We start from the raw sequence: 21,324 nt of genomic DNA, 5'->3' as shown, positions 1-21,324 counted from the left end.
ACACACTGTACAGTAATGCCACTGTTTTGCACATATTCAACTCTGTATATTTTTATATATTTTATTTTATTATTTTTTTTACTATTTAATTTGTAAAAATGTGTATACACACACACACACACACACACACACACACACACACACGTAGGAAAACATTTAGTATACACATCCAGAAATGCATACACTATTATATATTGTACATATATTTATTAGTTTCAGGTTGGCCATTCTTGTATTTTGCTTGTTTGTGTTGTTGTGTTTGCACATCTCTGTTGCTTGTGGGGCTCGCACACAAGAATTTCACTCGCATGTGCTGTGCCAGTGTGCCTGCACATGTGATGTGACAATAAAAGTGATTTGATTTGATTTGAAAACTAAACTAACAGTGGGTCAAAAGCTCTGTTTCATGGTCAGCAGTAGAGATGGCCCTGTCCCAACTTTGAGATGCATCGGTTAATATTTTATTAGCTTAGTTATCCAGCTTAGAGTAATTAACCATTTAACCAAATTGATGATAGTAGCATTCATTGCATCGGTCCTATTAGCACTGCAGTCCTCAAGGAACTGTGTTATTGATGTCGGATATCTTCTTTATCTGCAAGGCTTCATCTCAACGGATTCACGTCACTGAGCCAAAGTCTGATGAGTCTATATGTGGCTGCTTGAACTTGGTTACTTACAAAGGGTTTGTAAACATGCAGATCGAGCTGCTACTGTGTTCAGTGATAAATCCGCTGTGCTAACATGCTTGTTTGTAAACAATATGCCAAGGAAACTCAAAGAACACTTTTTTAAATGAATTAATATTTATTTTGTTTACAATTTACGATGAAATCAGTCAGTTGCACTTGCTTATGTGTAGAAGTGAAGGAAGTGTGTTTTCCCCAAGAAGCCTGCCTTCACAGCTGCAGGCAGTGATACGAGTGAGGAAGGGCAGATGTGTCATCATGTGCAGAGGTTTGTGTGGAGGTGAGGGTGGGGTTTGGTGGGTGGGCAGCTTTTCACTTCCTTGGCCTTATGCCAGTGTGACAGTCGATGTCTCTGTGTCTCTTCTGCGGGAGGTTATTTTGAAGGTCTCCCAGTTTTATTGGAGGAAGTGTTTGCCGGACCGCTGAAGCGTTCTCCCACCCCTCGGTTCCATTCTTCCTTTGTACCCAGCTCCTCTCCCTCAGCTACATTTTCTCAAGCGAGAATGGCTTAAAGGAGTCTCAGTGGGGACTTTCCCTTTTAGTTTAAAAAAGCAACACAAAACCCTCGTGGCTCGTAATGAAGCCTTTATCGTGTCCACCAGAGATAATGCTGTTTAAATAAATGATTACAATAGCAGTAGCAATGGTAGCATGAAGGGGAGACTACAATGATCCTAGCACATGCTTCCACTATGCTGTGCAGATGAGCTCATTTAGAACATCAGCAGAAACATGGCACCTCCATCCCCGGGATGAAACATCCCGCTGTTTCCTGCAACACCCAAGATGATCGTCCAAGACGTCTTATCCACAAAGCAGTTGGAAAACCTGACGAGGGGTGAGGGTGTTAATGTCCATCTAAGAGATCAGCCCACTGTGGGTGGGCACTCCACCCTTTTCCTGCTGAGGACCATGGCCTCAGATTCAGTTATGGAAGTAAATACAGAAGGTACCAATCCTCCAGCTGCAGGAACATGAAGGCAGTCCAAAAAACCCAAAACTACTTTTGCTTGTTTAGCTTGTAGGAAACGAGGGAACTGATTTTACCAGCCTGGGTCTCCAGGCTCTGAGTGCATCACTACAGTTTAGCAGCTGCACTACTTAAGTTTGTTGTTGGAACAGGCAGGTTAGTTTTAAGGATGCAGAACAGCTACTGTAATCTAAACAGGGGCCTCTGCAGCTGTCAGCCATAACGAAACGCACTGCTTTTAAAGCATCACATCAAAAACTGGTCAGATAATCACATTTTTATTAGTGCTATTAATGAGTTTATATTATTTTAAGGTGTAGTACAGAAGGGTGAAGCTGTCGGCCTGTACTAACAGCCAATAGGGGGCAATCAGTCTATTTTAGCTTCCTTTACGGAGGGCTGTCCTGTGACTGCTTTAACCAGGAAACAACATTTTACATATTTTTAGGCAAAGACATCGACTTTGGGGGTAACGATGGTCACAGAATCGTGGAGTAAGTCTGCTTGAACCAAAGGCAGGGCTTTGTATGCATCATTCACATTAACTTAATATAAGCAGTGAATAAAGATGAGATGAATCATTTAACTGTGGATTTCCCACTTCAGGGAGCTGTGCAGCAGTTTTAACATGCTACCACTAGGTGGAGCTAAAAGCTGATATTTTGAACTAATGATCAGAGGCTGCTGTAAGATGCACACAGCAAACATTTTGGGCCTGACACCACAATTTGTGCACAGTGTACACAGCTACTTCAGACGCACATACAAAAACCAGCTCATCCACATGTGTGCGATCTGCACATCATACAGAACATTTATAGTTCATTCAATCCTCAAAATACGAAATCATCCTCATCAGACTGTCACGTGTCCCTGTGGCGACTCCAAGAAAGGCCTCGTCTCACGCTGAGCTTTGATTTAACAGGTGAAACACATCCACACCTCAGAGTACCTGTTAACGGTTCCTCCTGCAGGTTTTGGGTCGGTTGTATGACTCCACGTGTTAGTGGATCTTTGTCTACAAACATCCTAAACCAACTGAACCCATGATCTGTGCTTAGGCAGGCGATCAGAAGCAAAAGCTTAGTGGGCAGGACCTCCTGAGAGGCAGCTCTCCTGTACCAAAGATGAGTGCTCAGCACAGGCGAGCAGCCATTCATGCCCTGCTGTTTAAACAACATTAAACAGGTTTTTAAAGCAGCCGACATGAGTTCATCTGGTATTTAAAGCTGGTAAAATGAGTTCACTTTGTAGAGCCGAGTAACAGGACCACAGTAAGATTAAAAAACAATGTCGATCATTTTGAGAATAAAGTCAAAAATCTTTTTAGAGAAAAACACTGAAATGTGGCGATTACAGTCGTTTTAAGTGCCACGGCTGCACTGTGAGCTGGTGAAATGCTTCAGGATCAGGTTTAGTTGCAATAACTAATCTGCACATTTCCACTTTATTCTCAGAAGGACCTTTATGTTAATGTGCTCCCTACACTCCTATGTAGGAAGGACACTTTCAGCAGGAGACAAGGCCAAAGATTTTTGTAAAGCTCCAGTGGATTCAAAGTTCAGAGTTTGCATAAAGGTGGCTTTAATAAAGACACACTTACAAATAAAGTTTTTTTAAAGCTTTAACTCCAGAACAAACTGGAGAAACTTCTCAACTTTTAGTTTTCAGACGACGGCGCTCTCAACTCAGCACGCTCGCCATGATGTGTCACTTTGTATCCAGACCTCCTGCTGGATTCTTCTTCATATTTCACACGTCTTTGCAAACTGTGAGGTCGCACACAACAAAACAGAACAACAGAGATGCATCTGTGCGGACGCTGTTTGATCCCAGGGAAATGAATGAATCGGATATCTGATCGGAGACCGAAGCAGAGTAGTGTTACTGGTCAGACTTGTGCCTTATAGAGCTCTTCAAAGTCCTGTTTCACTTTTTTCCACCCAACACACACGCACACACACCTGCAAATTAAATTTAATAAATAAGACGTACAATGTTGTAAGGCAAAGTTGATCATGCACTTGTCACGATAAACAACAACATACATGGCAGCAGAATCACTCCCACCCACCAACCCTTCATATCAAGCTTTCAGATTGTTGCCTGCTGACATCCTGATCTCGTACATCTACCCCCGATTTCTGCAGCAGGGTGAACTCTTTGTTCGGGGGAGTCGAAGCAGCAGGCTGGACCCACTGTGAGGTTTAGACACGCCAACTACAGCTGGAACTGATACAGGACGAGTCAGAGGCTCGGATCCAGCACCCAACTGCTGTGTGCCTCAGGACGTCCCGAGATAGCTCTGCAGCTTCCTTACTGTACTTCTGTCCAAAGAGCAAAGGTCAAAGTCAAACGTAGTGTTTGTAATGTGGAAGTGTCCGGTCTCTTCAATCAGGTTTACAATCTGCAAGACAGACAGTGAGAGTGGTGGGCACAGGCTGGGTCAAAGTAAAGTCTGCAACTATTAACTATTGTTATACATTACTACTTCATCATTATTATTTCGTCTAAGGTCTAATATTTATTTTAAACAAGCAGATTTCTTTATGCAGTCATCTGCTGCAGGCACAGCACGCTCTCAGCTGGCCAATCAGAAGAGAGCTTCGACCTGCGCTAACGTGTTTCCTCAACTGGTCGATTTAAATCGTGTGAATAAAATCTGAGATCTGAAAATCACTGAATTCAGTTTTTACATCTGACACGGATCCCAAGCTTTGTAGAAGTGGGTTTGTGTCTGATGGACGTATCGGACACTGCTGACATCAGCTCACCTGTTGCAGTATGTGACCTTCTCTTAGTGTCATTAGTCTTTTATGCAGCTCCACCAGCTCATCCAGGTAAACCTGAAAAGCACACAGCAAACACGGCTGTCATGATGTAGCAGTGGCTGATGGTAACAAACCCCAAGACATAACAACACTTTCTATATTTCAGAATATTTACTAGTCTACTCCACATCTAAAAACCAAAGACACTCGTTCTCACCTTATCACACTCCATGCTTTTGTCTTGCTTGCTCTGCTTGGTGGGACTTTTTACTTCCACTATCTGACAGACAGAAGAGCAAAGAGTCACCCAGGGTCACGCACACACCTGGATACTGTGGCTTTCAATCATGCTGCTCTAAGACATAAGCCAGTATATTACTGATATGATTACCTGGTTATTAGTAGACTTTAATAAGGGTGGGGCCTCACTGCACGACAGCGGGGAATGGGAGGAGCTGTCACTTCTGCTGCCATCACTTAAACTAATCCTAAGTATGAAGTCACAAAGAATAAAGACATTAAAACTGTTGTCTCAGCTGTTAGCTAAAAACCGCTAACAATGAAAAATCCCCCATCTGAGAGAGTGGGGACGAAGGACGGTCTTTAACATGAAGATGACTCTCGCAGAATCAGTGTCAGGGAGGGGCCTGCTAGATCAGGGGTGTCCAACTCCAGGCCTCGAGGGCCGGTGTCCTGCAGGTTTTAGATCTCACCCTGGGTCAACACACCTGAATCACATGATTAGTTCATTACCAGCCTCTGGAGAACTTCAGGACATCATGAGGAGGTCATTTATCCATTTGAATCAGCTGTGTTGGATCAAGGACACATCTAAAACCTGCAGGACACCGGCCATCGAGGCCTGGAATTGCCCACCCCTGGCATAGATGATAGAAAACCGGTCAACTGTTGGAGACGGAGACGATCTGGTTAAGTTATGCTTTTTGGCCAAGGTTGACGGCACGCCTCCACCAACAGGATGGTGGAGAGAGTTGGAAAGAGCTTACATGAAATACTTGAAAAGTTAGTAAAAGGCACGTTGAAAGAACCTTTAGAAACTGTCCCAAGCAATTTTAACCAAGATTTAAATAGCGGCTCTTCATCATTTTACAGGTTTGTTGTTAAAGGCTGGCTCTACTGCACAAACATGTGAGATACAAAGTAGCCCTCATAATAGCAATATCCTGGTTAAAAGGAATTCATTACCAATGTCTGCACACAGCTCTATGAAACTAAACTAGTGTGCGGTTCAGCCATTCGAAAAGCTGCCCTCGGGTTACTAACCTGTGCTGGTGGTGTGTGAGGTGTGCTGCTCGATCCCTGTCTGAATCCACGTCGTCGTTGTCGTCCTCTGAATCGTCGTCGTCGTCCGAGTGCAGATCCTGCATCACTGACTGCAGCGGGCCAAGCACTGAGTGGAACAGTTCAATAAAGCCTCAGTCATTGCAGTTTAAACCTCAGGAATACAAGCAGAAAGCTGCAGATTGTGACGTTGGTACTGTAAAGCTCAGCAAATGTGGACTGGTGATCTGACTTTCAAAGGGAACATGCACACATCTCGAACTCTACATAGCTGACTTACAGCTCTGGTTTTCAATTGTTCTCATTGCTCAGGAAAACAACATGATTCTTTCATGTTCTTCAATCTCAAAATGATTTAGCAGCCTCTCTTACGACGTCTTCAACTTTCTGAACCGACTCAAAGTAAAAGTTTATAAACCAGGGCTGTGCCCGTTTGTTTACAGGCTCAAAGTGATACTTTAAGAAGATTTGTGGTAATAATGTTTCTGATCATTTACACAAAAAGATATTTTCTGCAGCATTTCTAAGTTTGATTAAATGAAGGGCATCCCATGATTGCTTCCAATGAGCTACTGTCACTGATGACACAGTGCCGTTTGCAGCAGCGTGAAAGTGGCACGGCACTGCAACACAGAATAAGTCAAATGTAGTACAGAAACTGGGTTGGTGTTAGTCGTAGTTTGGCCTGGAAACTAGTGATGGGACGTTCTGTATCGAGGCTTCGGAGCGTGTGTCGAGTAATGGAGGGGGCGTTTCCGCGAAGCGCGTATCGAGGCTTGCTTCATTTATGGGAGGAGCTGAAAATGATGACGTCCGAAGCCTCGCTGCCCGGCTGTACCACGTGACTGGTTCATGAAGCGGTTCGAACTTTGCCGCAAATAATCATTTTCCATACTGCCAGCATAAATATACACAGTATACTGCCATCACTACAATATACATGTTTTACACACTCCTTTTGTTGTTGACATTTACAGGCTGTGTGCAAAATGCCACACTCTTCAAATTCATGCCAGCTATTATTTTTACGTCCAGTAGGTGTCCTGCTAGAGCAAATGAAGCTTCATGAAGCTTCGCGTTGGGGTGAACCAATTGGATGAAAAGCTCCAGTGCTTCATGGGGCTTCATCTGCCCATCACTACTGGAAACTTTTGTTAAACAGTAACTAAAGTAACTTAACCTTGTGACTCTTTAGGAACCTGCACAATATTTTCACAATAAAGCTGAAGACTCTTCTACCTGGGATGTTGGGTCATGAGTTGAGCTTTTTAACCTGCTGCTTTGGTCTTGCACCATGTACTGTATCAGTAACTTTCATCCACTGTTTGCTCTTCCTGTCACATGACGTCCTTCAGCCACACTTGGTGGAGTCATTTGTTTACATTTGGGTCACATGACACCAGCAGCTAATATCTCCCCACACACAGCCTGACTGTAGCGCACAGTTTTTTCACCTGAAGGGCTGAAACAGGTTCTTGCATATGTTGCAGAGCACTGTGATTGTTGGAGGTTCCTGAAGTTGCTCCACTGCAGACTGACACATGTGGCTCTCACTCCCAGACATGCCCAGGCTTGTCTCTTAATTGCATGCACTAGGGATCATAACCACCTGGTGTTGCTATAGCAATGATATCTCAGTATGACAGTTTTGTATCACGTAAGAATTTGTACCAGTATGATTGCAGACAATATGATATACACAGCTAGTTAATGCTTCCACTTTACAATAATAAAGCTTATGGTTCATATTAGAATATGTAGGAGGGATCACTCTCCTCAGCCTTCCCGGGAAAGTCTGTGCCAGCGGGCTTGAAATGAGAGTTCATCCACTGCAGGAGCACGATGTAGAGTGGCTAGATAAGATGCAGGTTCAGGCATACCAGGCAAATTCAAGGTCTGGCTATACCAGCATGGTATAGTACCAAGACTCATTGGCAAGTCCTGCATGGGGCGTTAGGGACTCGGGTCCACCCACTTCCAACAATGGGCAATAGCTGAGCCCTGGCTGAGGAGAGGCATGGTCCGAGCCGAGGTCCGGCAGCTAGAGGAGGAAAGCACGGTACTGGGTTTACAAGGAATCTGGACATAGTGGGACCTGTCAAAGCAGACGATTAATTGGCTTTAACTTTGGAGCCTTTCCACATCTTAATATTGCTCCGCTTAGTCTACAAGTCCATGACGGAGGAGCCACAGTGCAGGTTATGTGGGGCGATGGCGCACAGGCTGGAAGAATGCAAGACTACTGTTAGCCAGGGAAGACAGAGATGGCGCCATGACCAGGTCCTGAGACTGAGCAGTACTGTGAGAAAGTAGCATCACACAACACCAACATCAGGTGGCTGGAGGACCCAACAGCAGACCAAAGAACCTCCCAGAAAAAGCCAACATAACAAACACAGACATCCAACAATGACTCCACAATGAAGAGCTGGATAGTACTGGACACCTACTGTCTAAAGAGGCAAACAGCCCTCCAAGAACACCTGGCAGCAGCTGCTGGCTAATCAACCACACACAGTGGTGCTGGACAAGGAGCAGAAGGCTGCAGTTGTGATCAGAGATGGGCAGTAACGCGATTACAGTAACGCGTTACTGTAATCCGATTACTTTTTTCAAGTAACGAGTAAAGTAAGGGATTACTATGATAATAATAATAATAATAATAATAAACTTTATTTATAAAGCACACTTAAAAACCAAGGGTATGCCAAGGTGCTTAACAAGTAAAATAGAGTATAGGAGGAGGATAATAGAAATAGGACCAAAGCAAGTACTAAATATGCAAGCAGATAACTGTCACTAATACATAGGAAAGCAACAGGTACAGAGCAAACAAGAATTTAAATGAGCATAGAAGTGCATGATATAAAATCATAAAAGAAATATTAACTAGAGGGAAAGGCAAGATTGAATAAGTGGGTTTTTAATCGTGATTTGAACAGTGCAATGGAATCAGATGCGCGGAGGTCGAGAGGAAGGGTATTCCACAGTACCGGGGCAGCCAGAGCAAACGCACGGTCACCCCGGGACTTCAGTCGAGATCTGGGTTGGGTCAGAAGTAGTTGAGTGGCAGATCTGAGTGTTCTAGCAGGAGTATGTGGCAAAAACGGTAATTAGATTACCGTTACTTTCCCGTAGGAACGCTGCGTTACTGTGTTACTAAAACCGTGATTTTTTTGCAAGAATGTCTCATGACAGTGACGTAAGCAAGTGCGCCGTTAGTGACAACAGCTGTGTGCAGATCAACAATGGATCATATATCGAGTGCGGGAGAGAGTATGAGCGTGCAGCGTTTAAAGCGTGGAAGTACTGACCTTACTTTAAGTTTGACTCCATAAAAAGTGACAAAAACATTAGTGTCCATCGTGCGTGGGAAGAAAACTTCTTTTTACAGCGAAAAAAACCCTAAACTTCCAAGCAAGCACCGAGTGCGCAACGACGTAATGGGAAATTCACAGAGCTGCCATATCCTTCCACTGACCGCTGCGGCACACCTGCACCAGGGTAAACCTCCGCCTACCCTGCTCCTGCTTTACAGGTGAAAATAGAGCAAAAGGACCGCTAGTCTTTGACTTTATTTATTTTCTGCTGTGTTTTACTTGCATCTATTTGAAAGACTGAGTGTAAACACACAAAAAAAAAAATTATGTGCTGGAATGTGCAGAAAATAGGTTTAAATATTAAACAAATTTCTTCCAGTCAGTGAATGTTGCATATAATTACATTTTTGCTTGATGCATAAAGTTAAAAGATTAAAACTAATAAAACAAGTTTTAAAAAGGGACTTTTCCATTTGATTACATTTTGTATGATGGATTATGTAGAAAAAGTAGAATTGGGCTGAAAGATCTATCGCTTTATCACCTCTTCAGGTTGTAAATCGTGTTTTTAAAAAGTAACTAAGTAACTAAGTAACTAAGTAATTAATTACTTTTGAAAATAAGTAATCAGTAAAGTAACGGGATTACTTTTTTGGGGAAGTAATCAGTAATTAGTTACTGATTACTTTTTTCAAGTAACTTGACCAACACTGGTTGTAATAGATGTGGCAGTCCCAGCAGAGAGCATGTCAGGAAGGGGAGCATGAGAAAAACTGGAGGAAAACTGGAGCCAACGTAGAAGGTCAAGAACGAAGTGGTCCCAGTAGGAATGAACGCGTTAGGAGCTGTAATCCCTAAAGTGGAAGAGCCAGGCACAACATTGCTCACATGACCGGGTCCACTGCCAGAGACCTCGAGGTCGAGGTCACCGAGATTCAAACTCGTCAACGTCGTTAGCTTAAATCCTACGTAGCCTCGTTCTTGAGGTACTGCATGCACAAACCTGGCTCTCCACCCCAACCATCCGACCAGCGGGGTGATGACCATCAGCCTTTTTACAGCCGAGAGGAAAAACACAACATGCAGAGATATGTCAGGTTTTCATGATCCAGCCATTCATCCTTCCTTCGGTGGGTACTTCTTAACTTCAGTTCCAGACTTTCTCTTTGATATTTGGTCACATTGGGGCCCGATGAATGTAAAAACAAATAATTACCAGATTTGGTTTTTTACCTTATTTTTGTTTTTAAGAAAAATATCAGCCACATCTGATAAAATTTTGATAAAACAGCAGCAGCATATGGAGCGCCAGGACTGCCATAGTGAATTAATTAAATACACCATTAAATAATTAATTAAACGTGGCAATAATTAATTAAAATTGGAGCTGGAGCTTGTTTCCTTACAGAGCACTTTATAGGTGAACCAGCTTCATCAGCGGCTGATGTCCAATCACCGGCACACAGCTTTGAAACCTCAGCTGAGTTTTAGCTCTCAGTGGTTAAACGCTGGACTTCATTCACTCAGGTTCTGTCTGTCGGGTCACGTTTACTTCGCTGTTTTATTTACAACTGAGCAAATCGGTTTGGCTGAGGTTAAAGTTACGTTTCATAACTGCATAGTTTCACAGACGTTTAATGGTTCACTGGCACATGTGTTAGACTGAACTATCATCTAAATATCATCTGTTTTTTAATAGTTATTCAACTGTATTCTAAGCACCAGCTGTCTGTTAGAATGTGATTTTTTCTCTCTCTGTTGGCAGAGGTATAAAAAATGCGCAGGAAAATCTGACGTGCATGGCAAACTTCACCGACGATATTTAGGGAGGAATAAACACGTCAAACATAAATGAACCATTTTTTTGCTTTTTCGGTCATGTTATGTTTACCTGTCAAAGGCTTGTTACAAACTATGAAACGCATCGTGCAGACTTCTGGATGTTAGAAGAAAACTAATACTGCTCATGAAGGAGACTAAAGGCAGGAAGGTGTCCTTTAAAACTAAACATGTTAATAGGACCTCCCTATTTATATCATAGTTTATGAAATAGCACATGTATTTCAGTAATAGCCTGCTGATTTCAGTGTAGTGGTGAACAGTCGCACAGCTCACGTGGGCGTTATCTGTGATACTCCTTAACTATAATTTATCCAAGTTAACTTCAGTTAACCATTCAGACGGTTCTTTTGCAATGAAAAACATAAACACCCATGCTGCCGGTAGGTTTCCTCAGTGCCAGCTGTTAACATTATAGCTGCTTATGCAGTAACCACGGTAACCACGGACTCTGAGCGGCTGGATCGACGGAGGTCAGACAACAATTTTACACGTATGATCTTAAAACAGGACACAGCCACTATACGTGCTGGCCTCATATCAAATGTGAAGGCAGACTGAGTCTATGGTTGACGTTTGTTTATATCTAATCTTCCTTTTCAAACATTTAAACAGCAGCGAGTCTGCAGCTGAGGGAATACAAACTCAAATTGTCGGAACAGGTTTGCTCTTTTCTTGGATTCATTTGGTGATTTATTAAATGTGTAACTGTTATTCTAATCTGCTGCTGAGTCTCTTACACTTTTCTTTATGCTGTATATTTTCACGTCTCTGGAATAGTTGGAAGTTAGATAGTCAGCTGGGAAACTTTGTGTTAACTCATGGAGCTGAGGATATCGTGGATGTGCTGACCTCGCTCCGTGGTGTACAGGGCCGTTTACCCTCGTGATTAATATTCACTATAAAAATATTAGCCGAACATCATGAAGTCTGTATGTGTTTCATAGTGTCGAACAACCTTTGTACAGTTAAAGCCAGCAGTTACTACATGACAGAAACACCAACATTATCTCTTTTATGCGTTTATACACAGGTCACACTGATTACTGAACAAAAACCCAAAGATCAGATGTTAAACAGGTTTATTTGCTCTCTCTCCTCCTTAAACATGTTTTTAATGTTAGTTATAATTCAGAATTGGCGACTGAAACACGTAGGACACATAAGAACATCAGGAAATAAAACACCGATAAATATAACCTCAGTAAAAGAAGTCAGCGGGGGTTACTACAGCTGTGTACCGGGGCCTGCGCTTTGTCGGTGGGATTGCTTGCGAGGCGAGCGGGTCTGTCCCACGCTTTGCCGTTAGACTGGGCAGACATCTCCGAAATCATCGAAGCACTTTTGCAAAGAGGCTGTATCTTGACAAACCGACCAGACACATGAAGATTAAACCACTACATTCTCGGCTAAAAAAATATTAAAACGGTATTTGGTGACACACGAACAGAGTTTTTCAAAGTTCAGTTCTGTTAGCTTCCACATGCCGGTTGTTGTGTGCTAGAAACAATGGCCACCAGGCCAAAGCAATGGTTTTGACTCGATCAGCGTTAACCCCGCCCCCTGAGTTTGATGGGTGAGGGTGACAGATAAAATTATTTCAAGATGAGAGCCAGGCGCCAGGACTGCCAAAATGAAATAAATAAATATATCATTAAATAATTAATAAAATGTGTCAATTAATTAAAATGTGAAATACATAAATAATTAATTAAATGTGTCCATAATTAATTAATTAAATGTGTCAATAATTAATTAAAATATGAAATACATAAATAATTAATTAAATGTGTCGATAATTAATTAATTACATGTGTCATAACTATTTATTTAATTAATTAATTCCAATTTTAATTAATTATTGACACATTTAATTAATTATTTTTATGGTGTATTTAATTAATTCATTATGTCAATCGTGGCGCTCCATAGTCCTGTCATGTGCAGCTATTAAAATTAAAAGTAGAAACTAATCGAAATATAGGATTGTACTAAGCTTCACATATTACAGCGAAAACATGCAAACCTTTGTTGTGAACTGCAGCTTCAACACTGAGCTGCAAAAATGCTTTTCCCGCGGTAACGTCACCATAATAACACATGTTACTTTCTCACAGCACAGTGTTAAAGTGACAGAGAGCACACAGTGTGTTAGGACCATTTGGAAGTCCAACATTTTTGTGCTTTGGACAATTCAACTTATATACAGGACATAAAAACGTAAGCATGACTGTGTCATCACAGCATGTATAAAGAGGCTGTTTGTGAAGCAGTCCCTCGCTTACGGCCACACCACCCTGAACGCGCCCGATCTCGTCTGATCTCGGAAGCCAAGCTGGGTCGGGCCTGGTCAGTACTTGGATGGGAGACTGCCTGGGAATACCAGGTGCCGTAAGCTTTTGCATTTCAACACACAAATGACAGTTTAAATATTGAAACGGATCTGAGGCACTCTTTAAGCTCATTTTCGAATAGGATGGTTAGTGAGTCTCACGCAAAGAGCTCTTCCACTCATGTTCTAATGTCAAATTCTTCAAGCGTTACATCAATATCACTGTACATGCACAGAGCACCTGTAGATGTTTTTGTGCAAACACTCACAATTGTTTATGACGTGAATATTGCAGCATTAAGTATGCATTATAACTGTGCTGTCATGTGCAGCTATTAAAAATAAAAGTAGAAACTAATCAATATCCTTCACTCTAAATTGTTTTTTAAATCCCAATAAATGGGTTACAGTATCTACATGAACCCCGTTGTCGAGGAAGCCTCTCACTTACGGCCATACCAGCCTGTTCTCATCTGATCTCTGAAGCTAAGCAGGGGCGGTCCTTCATATTCAATTCAATTTTCAATTCAATTTTATTTATATAGCGCCAAATCACAACAAAAGTCGCCTCAAGGCGCTTCATAGATACAGAGAAAAACCCAACAATCATATACCCCCTATGAGCAAGCACTTTGGCAACAGTGGGAAGGAAAAACTCCCTTTTAACAGGAAGAAACCTCCGGCAGAACCAGGCTCAGGGAGGGCCGGCCATCTGCTGCGACCGGTTGGGGTGAGAGAAGGAAGACAGGATAAAGACATGCTGTGGAAGAGAGACAGAGGTTAATAACAGATATGATTCAATGCAGAGGTCTATTAATACATAGTGAGTGAGAAAGGTGACTGGAAAGGAAAAACTCAATGCATCATGGGAATCCCCCGGCAGCCTACATCTATTGCAGCATAACTAAGGGAGGATCCAGGGTCACCTGGTCCAGCCCTAACTATATGCTTTAGCAAAAAGGAAAGTTTTAAGTTTTATCTTAAAAGTAGAGATAGTGTCTGTCTCCCGAATCCAAACTGGAAGCTGGTTCCATAGAAGAGGGGCCTGAAAACTGAAGGCTGTCCCTCCAATTCTACTTTTAAATACTCTAGGAACAACAAGTAGACCTGCAGAGCGAGAGCGGAGCACTCTAATAGGGTGATATGGTACTACAAGGTCATTAAGATAAGATGGGGCCTGATTATTTAAGACCTTGAATGGGAGGAGCAGGATTTTGAATTCAATTCTGGATTTAACAGGAAGCCAATGAAGGGAAGCCAAAACAGGAGAAATATGCTCTCTCTTTCTAGTCCCTGTCAGGACTCTTGCTGCAGCATTTTGGATTAGCTGAAGGCTTTTCAGTGAGTTTTTTGGACATCCTGATAATAATGAATTACAGTAGTCCAGCCTGGAAGTAATAAATGCATGAACTAGTTTTTCAGCGTCACTCTGAGACAGGATATTTCTAATTTTAGAGATGTTGCGCAAATGGAAGAAAGCAGTCTTACATATTTGTTTAATATGTGCGTTGAAGGACATGTCCTGGTCAAAAATGACTCCAAGGTTCCTCACCGCGTTACTGCAGGCCAAGGGAATGCCATCCAGAGTAAGAATCTGGTTACATACCATATTTCTAGGCTTTTCAGGGCCGAGTACAATAACCTCAGTTTTATCTGAATTAAGAAGCAGAAAGTTAGCGGCCATCCAGGTCTTTATGTCTTTAAGACATTCCTGCAGTTTAACTAATTGGTGTGTGTTATCTGGCTTCATGGACAGATAGAGCTGGGTGTCATCTGCATAGCAGTGAAAATGTATGCTATGTCTTCTAATGATACTGCCTAAGGGAAGCATGTATAATGTAAACAGAATTGGTCCTAGCACTGAACCCTGTGGAACTCCATAATTAACCTCAGTGTGTGAAGAGGACTCTCCATTTACATGCACGAATTGGAGTCTATTAGATAGATATGATACAAACCACTGCAGTGCAGTACTTGTAATACCTACAGCATGTTCTAATCGCTCTAATAGGATATTATGGTCAACAGTATCGAACGCTGCACTGAGGTCTAGCAGGACAAGCACAGAGATGAGTCCACTGTCAGAGGCCATAGGAAGATCATTTGTAACCTTCACTAAAGCTGTTTCTGTGCTGTGCTGAGCTCTGAAACCTGACTGAAACTCTTCAAATAAACCATTCCTCTGCAGATGATCTGTTAGCTGTTTGACAACTACTCTTTCAAGGATTTTTGATATGAAAGGAAGGTTGGAGATTGGCCTATAATTAGCTAAGACTGCTGGGTCTAGAGATGGCTTTTTGAGTAAAGGTTTAACTACAGCCAGCTTGAAGGCCTGTGGTACATAGCCGATTATTAGAGATAGGTTGATCATATTTAAGATCGAAGAATTAATTAATGGCAGGACTTCTTTGAGCAGTTTTGTAGGAATGGGGTCTAAAAGACACGTTGATGGTTTGGAGGAAGTAATTATTGAAGTTAACTCAGAAAGATCAATTGGAGAAAAAGAGTCTAACTTAACATCAATGGTACTAAGAGTAACTGTAGATAATATTACATCTGTGGGATGATTACTGGTAATTTTTTCTCTAATGATAAAAATTTTATTTGTGAAGAAGTTCATGAAGTCATTACTAGTTAACGTTAAAGGGATGGTTGGCTCAAAAGAGCTCTGACTTTTTGTCAGCCTGGCTACAGTGCTGAAGAGAAACCTTGGGTTGTTCTTATTTACTTCAATCAGTGATGAATAGTAAGATGTTCTGGCTTTGCGGAGGGCTTTCTTATAAAGCAGCAAACTATTTCTCCAGGCTAAATGATGATCCTCTAGATTTGTGACACGCCATTTCCTCTCCAGATTACGAGTCATCTGCATTAGGGTACGTGTTTGAGAATTATACCACGGAGTCAGGTACTTCTGATTTGAGGCCTTAGTTTTCACAGGAGCTACAGTATCCAGAGTCGTACGTAGTGAGGAGGTGAAATTATTAACAAGATAATCGACCTCTGTTGGGGTAGCGTTCAGATAGCTGCTCTGCTCTGTGTTGGTACAGGGCATTGGAGATGATAACAGTGGGTGGATTATATTCTTAAACTTAGTTACAGTGCTTTCAGAAAGACATCTACTTTGATAAAGTCTACTCTTCACCACTGTGTAATTAATTATTGTAAAAGTAAATGTTATCAGGAAATGATCAGACAGGAGAGGGTTTTCAGGAAACACTGTTAAATGTTCAGTTTCTATGCCATATGTTAAAACAAGATCTAGAGTGTGATTAAAGTGGTGGGTGGGTTCTTTTACATTTTGAGAGAAACCAATTGAGTCTAATAACAGATTAAATGCCATGTTGAGGCTGTCATTTTTAGCATCTACATGGATGTTAAAATCACCCACAATAATTATTTTATCTGAGCTCAGAACTAAATTAGATATAAAGTCTGAGAAATCAGACAGAAACTCTGTGTAAGGCCCAGGTGGACGATAGATGATAACAAGTAAGACTGGTTTCTGAGTTTCACAGCTGAGATGGACAATGTTAAGCATCAGGCTTTCGAATGAATTAAAAGTCTGTCTTGGTCTTTCATTAATTAATAGGCTGGTGTGAAAAATTGCTGCCACACCGCCCCCTCGGCCTGTGCTTCGAGATATCTGGTAGTTAGAATGACTCGGGGGTGTTGATTCATTTAAACTAACATAATCATCCTGCTGCAACCAGATTTCTGTAAGGCAGAGTAAATCAATTTGTTGATCAATTATTAAGTCATGTACTAACAGAGACTTGGAGGAGAGAGACCTAATATTTAATAATCCACATTTCACTGTTTTACTCTTTGGTTCAGATGTGGATACTGTATTGTTCTTTCTTTGTAATTGTTTATGTTTAAGTTGTTTGTTGCTGGTTTTTAGTTTGTTTTTTGTCTTTTTGGAAGCTGACACAGTCTCTATGGAGATGGGTTTTTGGGGGGGTAGCAGGGGAAGAGAAGCTGCAGAGAGGCGTGTAAGACTGCAACTCTGCTTCCTGGTCCCAACTCTGGATAGTCATATTTTGGGGGGTTTAATAAATTTGTCCATATTTCTAGAAATGAGAGCTGCTCCATCCAAAGTGGGATGGATGCCGTCTCTCCTAACAAGACCAGGTTTCCTCCAGAAGGTTTGCCAATTATCTATGAAGCCCACATCGTTTCTGGGACACCACTCAGACAGCCAGCAATTTAAGGAGAACATGCGGCTAAACATGTCACTCCTGGTCTGATTGGGGAGGGGACCAGAGAAAACTACAGAGTCCGACATTGTTTTGGCAAAGTTGCACACCGATTCAATATTGATTTTAGTGACCTCCGATTGGCGTAACTGGGTGTCATTACTGCCGACGTGAAATATGATTTTACTGAATTTACGTTTACCCTTAGCCAGCAGTTTTAAATTTCCTTCAATGTCGCCTGCTCTGGCCCCTGGAAGAGAATTGACTATGGTTGCCGGTGTCTCTAGCTTCACATGTCTGAGAACAGAATTGCCAATTACCAGAGTTTGACCCCCGGCGGGTGTGTCGCCGAGTGGGGAAAAACGGTTAGACACATGAACGGGTTGGTGGTGTACCTGGGGCTTCTGTTTAGGACTATGCTTCCTCCTCACCGTGACCCAGCCTCCCTGTTTCCCCAGCTGCTTGGGACCTGCCGGGGAACAGCTAGCGGGGCCTACGCTATTTTCGGCTGCACCAGCTACAGGGGCCTGGCTAGCTACGGGTGAATGAAGGGTGCGAAGCCGAGTCTCCAATTCAGTAATCCTGGCCTCCAGCGCTGCAAATATGCTACATTTGTTACAGATATCATTACTGCTAAAGGAGGCCGAGGAGTAACTAAACATCTAACACAATGAGCAAGAAAGTGCAGGAGGGACAGGTGAAGTAGCCATGGTGCTAATGAGTCGGCTACGAGCTAAGCTAAGCTAGCGAGACAGTACAGAGACAGTGAGTGAATACTTTGGCTATAAATTAGGTAGTGAGTACACAGAAAGTGTGCTTCGGATGAAGCACGTGAAGATTATACTATGAAAGAAGAATGTATTTAAAAGTTGTTAATTAAATTGCTAAGCAATTAAGCTACTCAGAAACACCACTGTGTTTGAGCAGGAACAGGAAGTGATACTCTACCACAGAGCGAGCGAACACCAAGTGACAGCGCCACCAATGTTAAAATTGGAAAGTCGCGTCACCTTCACCTTGCTCCATGTTAGAAACTCCATGGTATCGTGTTCCCTGCTCAGAGTAGCACACTGATGCGCATTTATTCAGTATTCTTCGGGGCCGCAGTCGGCAGCCAATAAGAGTTAAAACTCGTTGCACAGGAGTGTCAGGTTGACACTGTGCCCGCTGCACGCTACAAGGTTAACAAGTTCCTCACTACTGAGCCCAGATGGACTAGCCGTAGACATTCTCTACATTTACAGAATAAATAAGTTCGTGTATTTCCTAAATATTTCGTTCCTGTTGTTCTTTTGTTTTGTTTTGCACAAAAGCGAAATGCAATGAGGAGCGTTGTCATGAAGCTTTTCCTCAAGCTGCCTCCACTGAGTGAGCAGTGGCGCCCTCTGCAGTTTGTGTGTGGAAGTGCAAAAGCTTACAGCACCTGGTATGCCCAGGCGGTCTCCCATCCAAGTACTGACCAGGCCCGACCCTGCTTAGCTTCCGATATCAGACGAGATCGGGCGCATTCAGGGTGGTATGGCTGTAAGCGAGGGAAACCTGCTATAAAAGACCTTTTATACTTGGCAAATGTCACACACTTTGAAATATAATTGTACTAAGCCTCACTTGTTACAGCGAAAACATGCAAACCTTTGTTGTGAACTGCAACTTCAACACTGAGCTGCAAAAATGCTTTTCCCGCGGTAACGTCACCATAATAACACATGTTACTTTCTCACAGCACAGTGTTAAAGTGACAGAGAGCACACAGTGTGTTAGGACCATTTGGAAGTCCAACATTTTTGTGCTTTGGACAATTCAACTTATATACAGGACATAAAAACGTAAGCATGACTGTGTCATCACAGCATGTATAAAGAGGCTGTTTGTGAAGCAGTCCCTCGCTTACGGCCACACCACCCTGAACGTGCCCGATCTCGTCTGATCTCGGAAGCCAAGCTGGGTCGGGCCTGGTCAGTACTTGGATGGGAGACTGCCTGGGAATACCAGGTGCCGTAAGCTTTTGCATTTCAACACACAAATGACAGTTTAAATATTGAAACGGATCTGAGGCACTCTTTAAGCTCATTTTCGAATAGGATGGTTAGTGAGTCTCACGCAAAGAGCTCTTCCACTCATGTTCTAATGTCAAATTCTTCAAGCGTTACATCAATATCACTGTACAAGCACAGAGCACCTGTAGATGTTTTTGTGCAAACACTCACAATTGTTTATGACGTGAATATTGCAGCATTAAGTATGCATTATAACTGTGCTGTCATGTGCAGCTATTAAAAATAAAAGTAGAAACTAATCAATATCTTTCACTCTAAATTGCTTTTTAAATCCCAATAAATGGGTTACAGTATCTACATGAACCCCGTTGTCGAGGAAGCCTCTCACTTACGGCCATACCAGCCTGTTCTCATCTGATCTCTGAAGCTAAGCAGGGGCGGTCCTTCATAGTCGCGTCACCTTCACCTTGCTCCATGTTAGAAACTCCATGATATCATGTTCCCTGCTCAGGGTAGCACACTGATGCGCATTTATTCAGTATTCTTCGGGGCCGCAGTCGGCAGCCAATAAGAGTTAAAACTCGTTGCACAGGAGTGTCAGGTTGACACTGTGCCCGCTACAAGGTTAACAAGTTCCTCACTACTGAGCCCAGACGGACTAGCCGTAGACATTCTCTACATTTACAGAATAAATAAGTTCGTGTATTTCCTAAATATTTCGTTCCTGTTGTTCTTTTGTTTTGTTTTGCACAAAAGCGAAATGCAATGAGGAGCGTTGTCATGAAGCTTTTCCTCAAGCTGCCTCCACTGAGTGAGCAGTGGCGCCCTGTGCAGTTTGTGTGTGGAAGTGCAAAAGCTTACAACACCTGGTATTCCCAGGCGGTCTCCCATCCAAGTACTGACCAGGCCCGACCCTGCTTAGCTTACGAGATCAGACGAGATCGGGCGTGTTCAGGATGGTATGGCCGTAAGCGAGGGAAACCCACTATAAAAGACCTTTTTATACTTGGCAAATGTCACACACTTTAAAATATAGGATTGTACTAAGCCTCACATGTTACAGCGAAAACATGCAAACCTTTGTTGTGAACTGCAGCTTCAACACTGAGCTGTGTTAGATTATAATATTATTTTATGCCATGCTATACCCCTAATTAAAGATTGTGAATTATTATTTAGTTTTAGTTTGCATTATTCTCCTGAATTAGAAGAAGCTGATAACTATTGCATTAGTTAAACTGATGTGCATCACATTAAACTGCTGACTTGTTGTGAATGAATGATATTGTTTTATGATGCAGTATACTGCTGAGTTATAAGAAATACTGTTCGCAGAAGGTTATTGTCTTATTTGTCTGATTAGAAGAGAACAGAATACGCTGGAGTTTTCTGCCCCATCTCAGCAGGAGCAGATAAACAGGGAGCCAAGGTCGTAGCTTAGGCGCTGAGTGAGAGAAAGCATGTGAATTTTTAGGCTTTTTATGATATGGTGGAGGGACCAGAGGCTATAAAAGTTTGAGCAATGCTCCACCATTTTGAGATCTGAGACTGTCTTCATCAGTGTCCATCTCCCACGTGTGTGATCATTAAAATCATCGTTTGACTTAACCCGACCGGACCAGTGTTGTTATTGTGGTTTTTCTCTTGTCTCCATCCCCAATATTTTGAACTCGTAACAGCTTGGGGGCTCGTCCTGTGGTATTGGGGTGGAATTTAAAAGTTTGGACGGTCCGAGGTTGTCGAACGGACAGACACGAGCCAGTGGTCTGATGTGAGTGGGCATAAGCCGGCTTATTTAAAGGTAAGGCACTACCTGTTGAATTATTTCCAAAGTGTGCCAAATTGGATATGACTAAATTAAAGTCTACTCACTGAAATTACTGGTAGAGTGTCTGTTTTGATTTTGAT

General features: G+C 42.4%; 2 protein-coding genes and 4 non-coding genes across 7 annotated transcripts in view; 2 read left to right on the top strand and 4 right to left on the bottom strand.

Moving 5' to 3' along the window:
* The window catches only part of LOC146675501 (protein NLRC3-like), a 507,908-nt gene that overhangs the window by 76,953 nt on the left and 409,631 nt on the right, over positions 1-21,324 (bottom strand). The gene's annotated exons all lie outside the window — the stretch shown is intronic.
* Positions 788-6,185, bottom strand: LOC146675537 (protein AF-9-like). The gene is made up of 5 exons (XM_085400545.1): positions 5,715-6,185; positions 4,822-4,918; positions 4,648-4,710; positions 4,434-4,505; positions 788-4,066 (listed from the first exon to the last, which is right to left on the bottom strand). The coding sequence occupies exons 1-5, from the start codon at positions 5,816-5,818 to the stop codon at positions 3,944-3,946; spliced, it is 459 nt and encodes a 152-aa protein (XP_085256671.1). The 5' UTR covers positions 5,819-6,185; the 3' UTR covers positions 788-3,943.
* LOC146675536 (5S ribosomal RNA) lies at positions 13,171-13,289 on the top strand. The gene has a single exon (XR_014911008.1). It is a non-coding gene; the product is annotated as a 5S ribosomal RNA (ribosomal RNA).
* On the bottom strand, positions 18,831-18,949 carry LOC146675535 (5S ribosomal RNA). Its single transcript, XR_014910997.1, has one exon. It is a non-coding gene; the product is annotated as a 5S ribosomal RNA (ribosomal RNA).
* Positions 19,305-19,423, top strand: LOC146675534 (5S ribosomal RNA). Its single transcript, XR_014910700.1, has one exon. It is a non-coding gene; the product is annotated as a 5S ribosomal RNA (ribosomal RNA).
* Positions 20,271-20,389, bottom strand: LOC146675533 (5S ribosomal RNA). Its single transcript, XR_014911041.1, has one exon. It is a non-coding gene; the product is annotated as a 5S ribosomal RNA (ribosomal RNA).

Source organism: Rhamphochromis longiceps, linkage group LG3 (genome assembly GCF_057381845.1).
Source record: "Rhamphochromis longiceps isolate RC_006_pf linkage group LG3, R_longiceps_female_GT1.1, whole genome shotgun sequence".
Lineage (NCBI taxonomy): Eukaryota > Metazoa > Chordata > Actinopteri > Cichliformes > Cichlidae > Rhamphochromis > Rhamphochromis longiceps.
The sequence above is the reverse complement of the archived record's forward strand: the minus strand, read 5'-3'. Positions and strand labels throughout refer to the sequence as shown.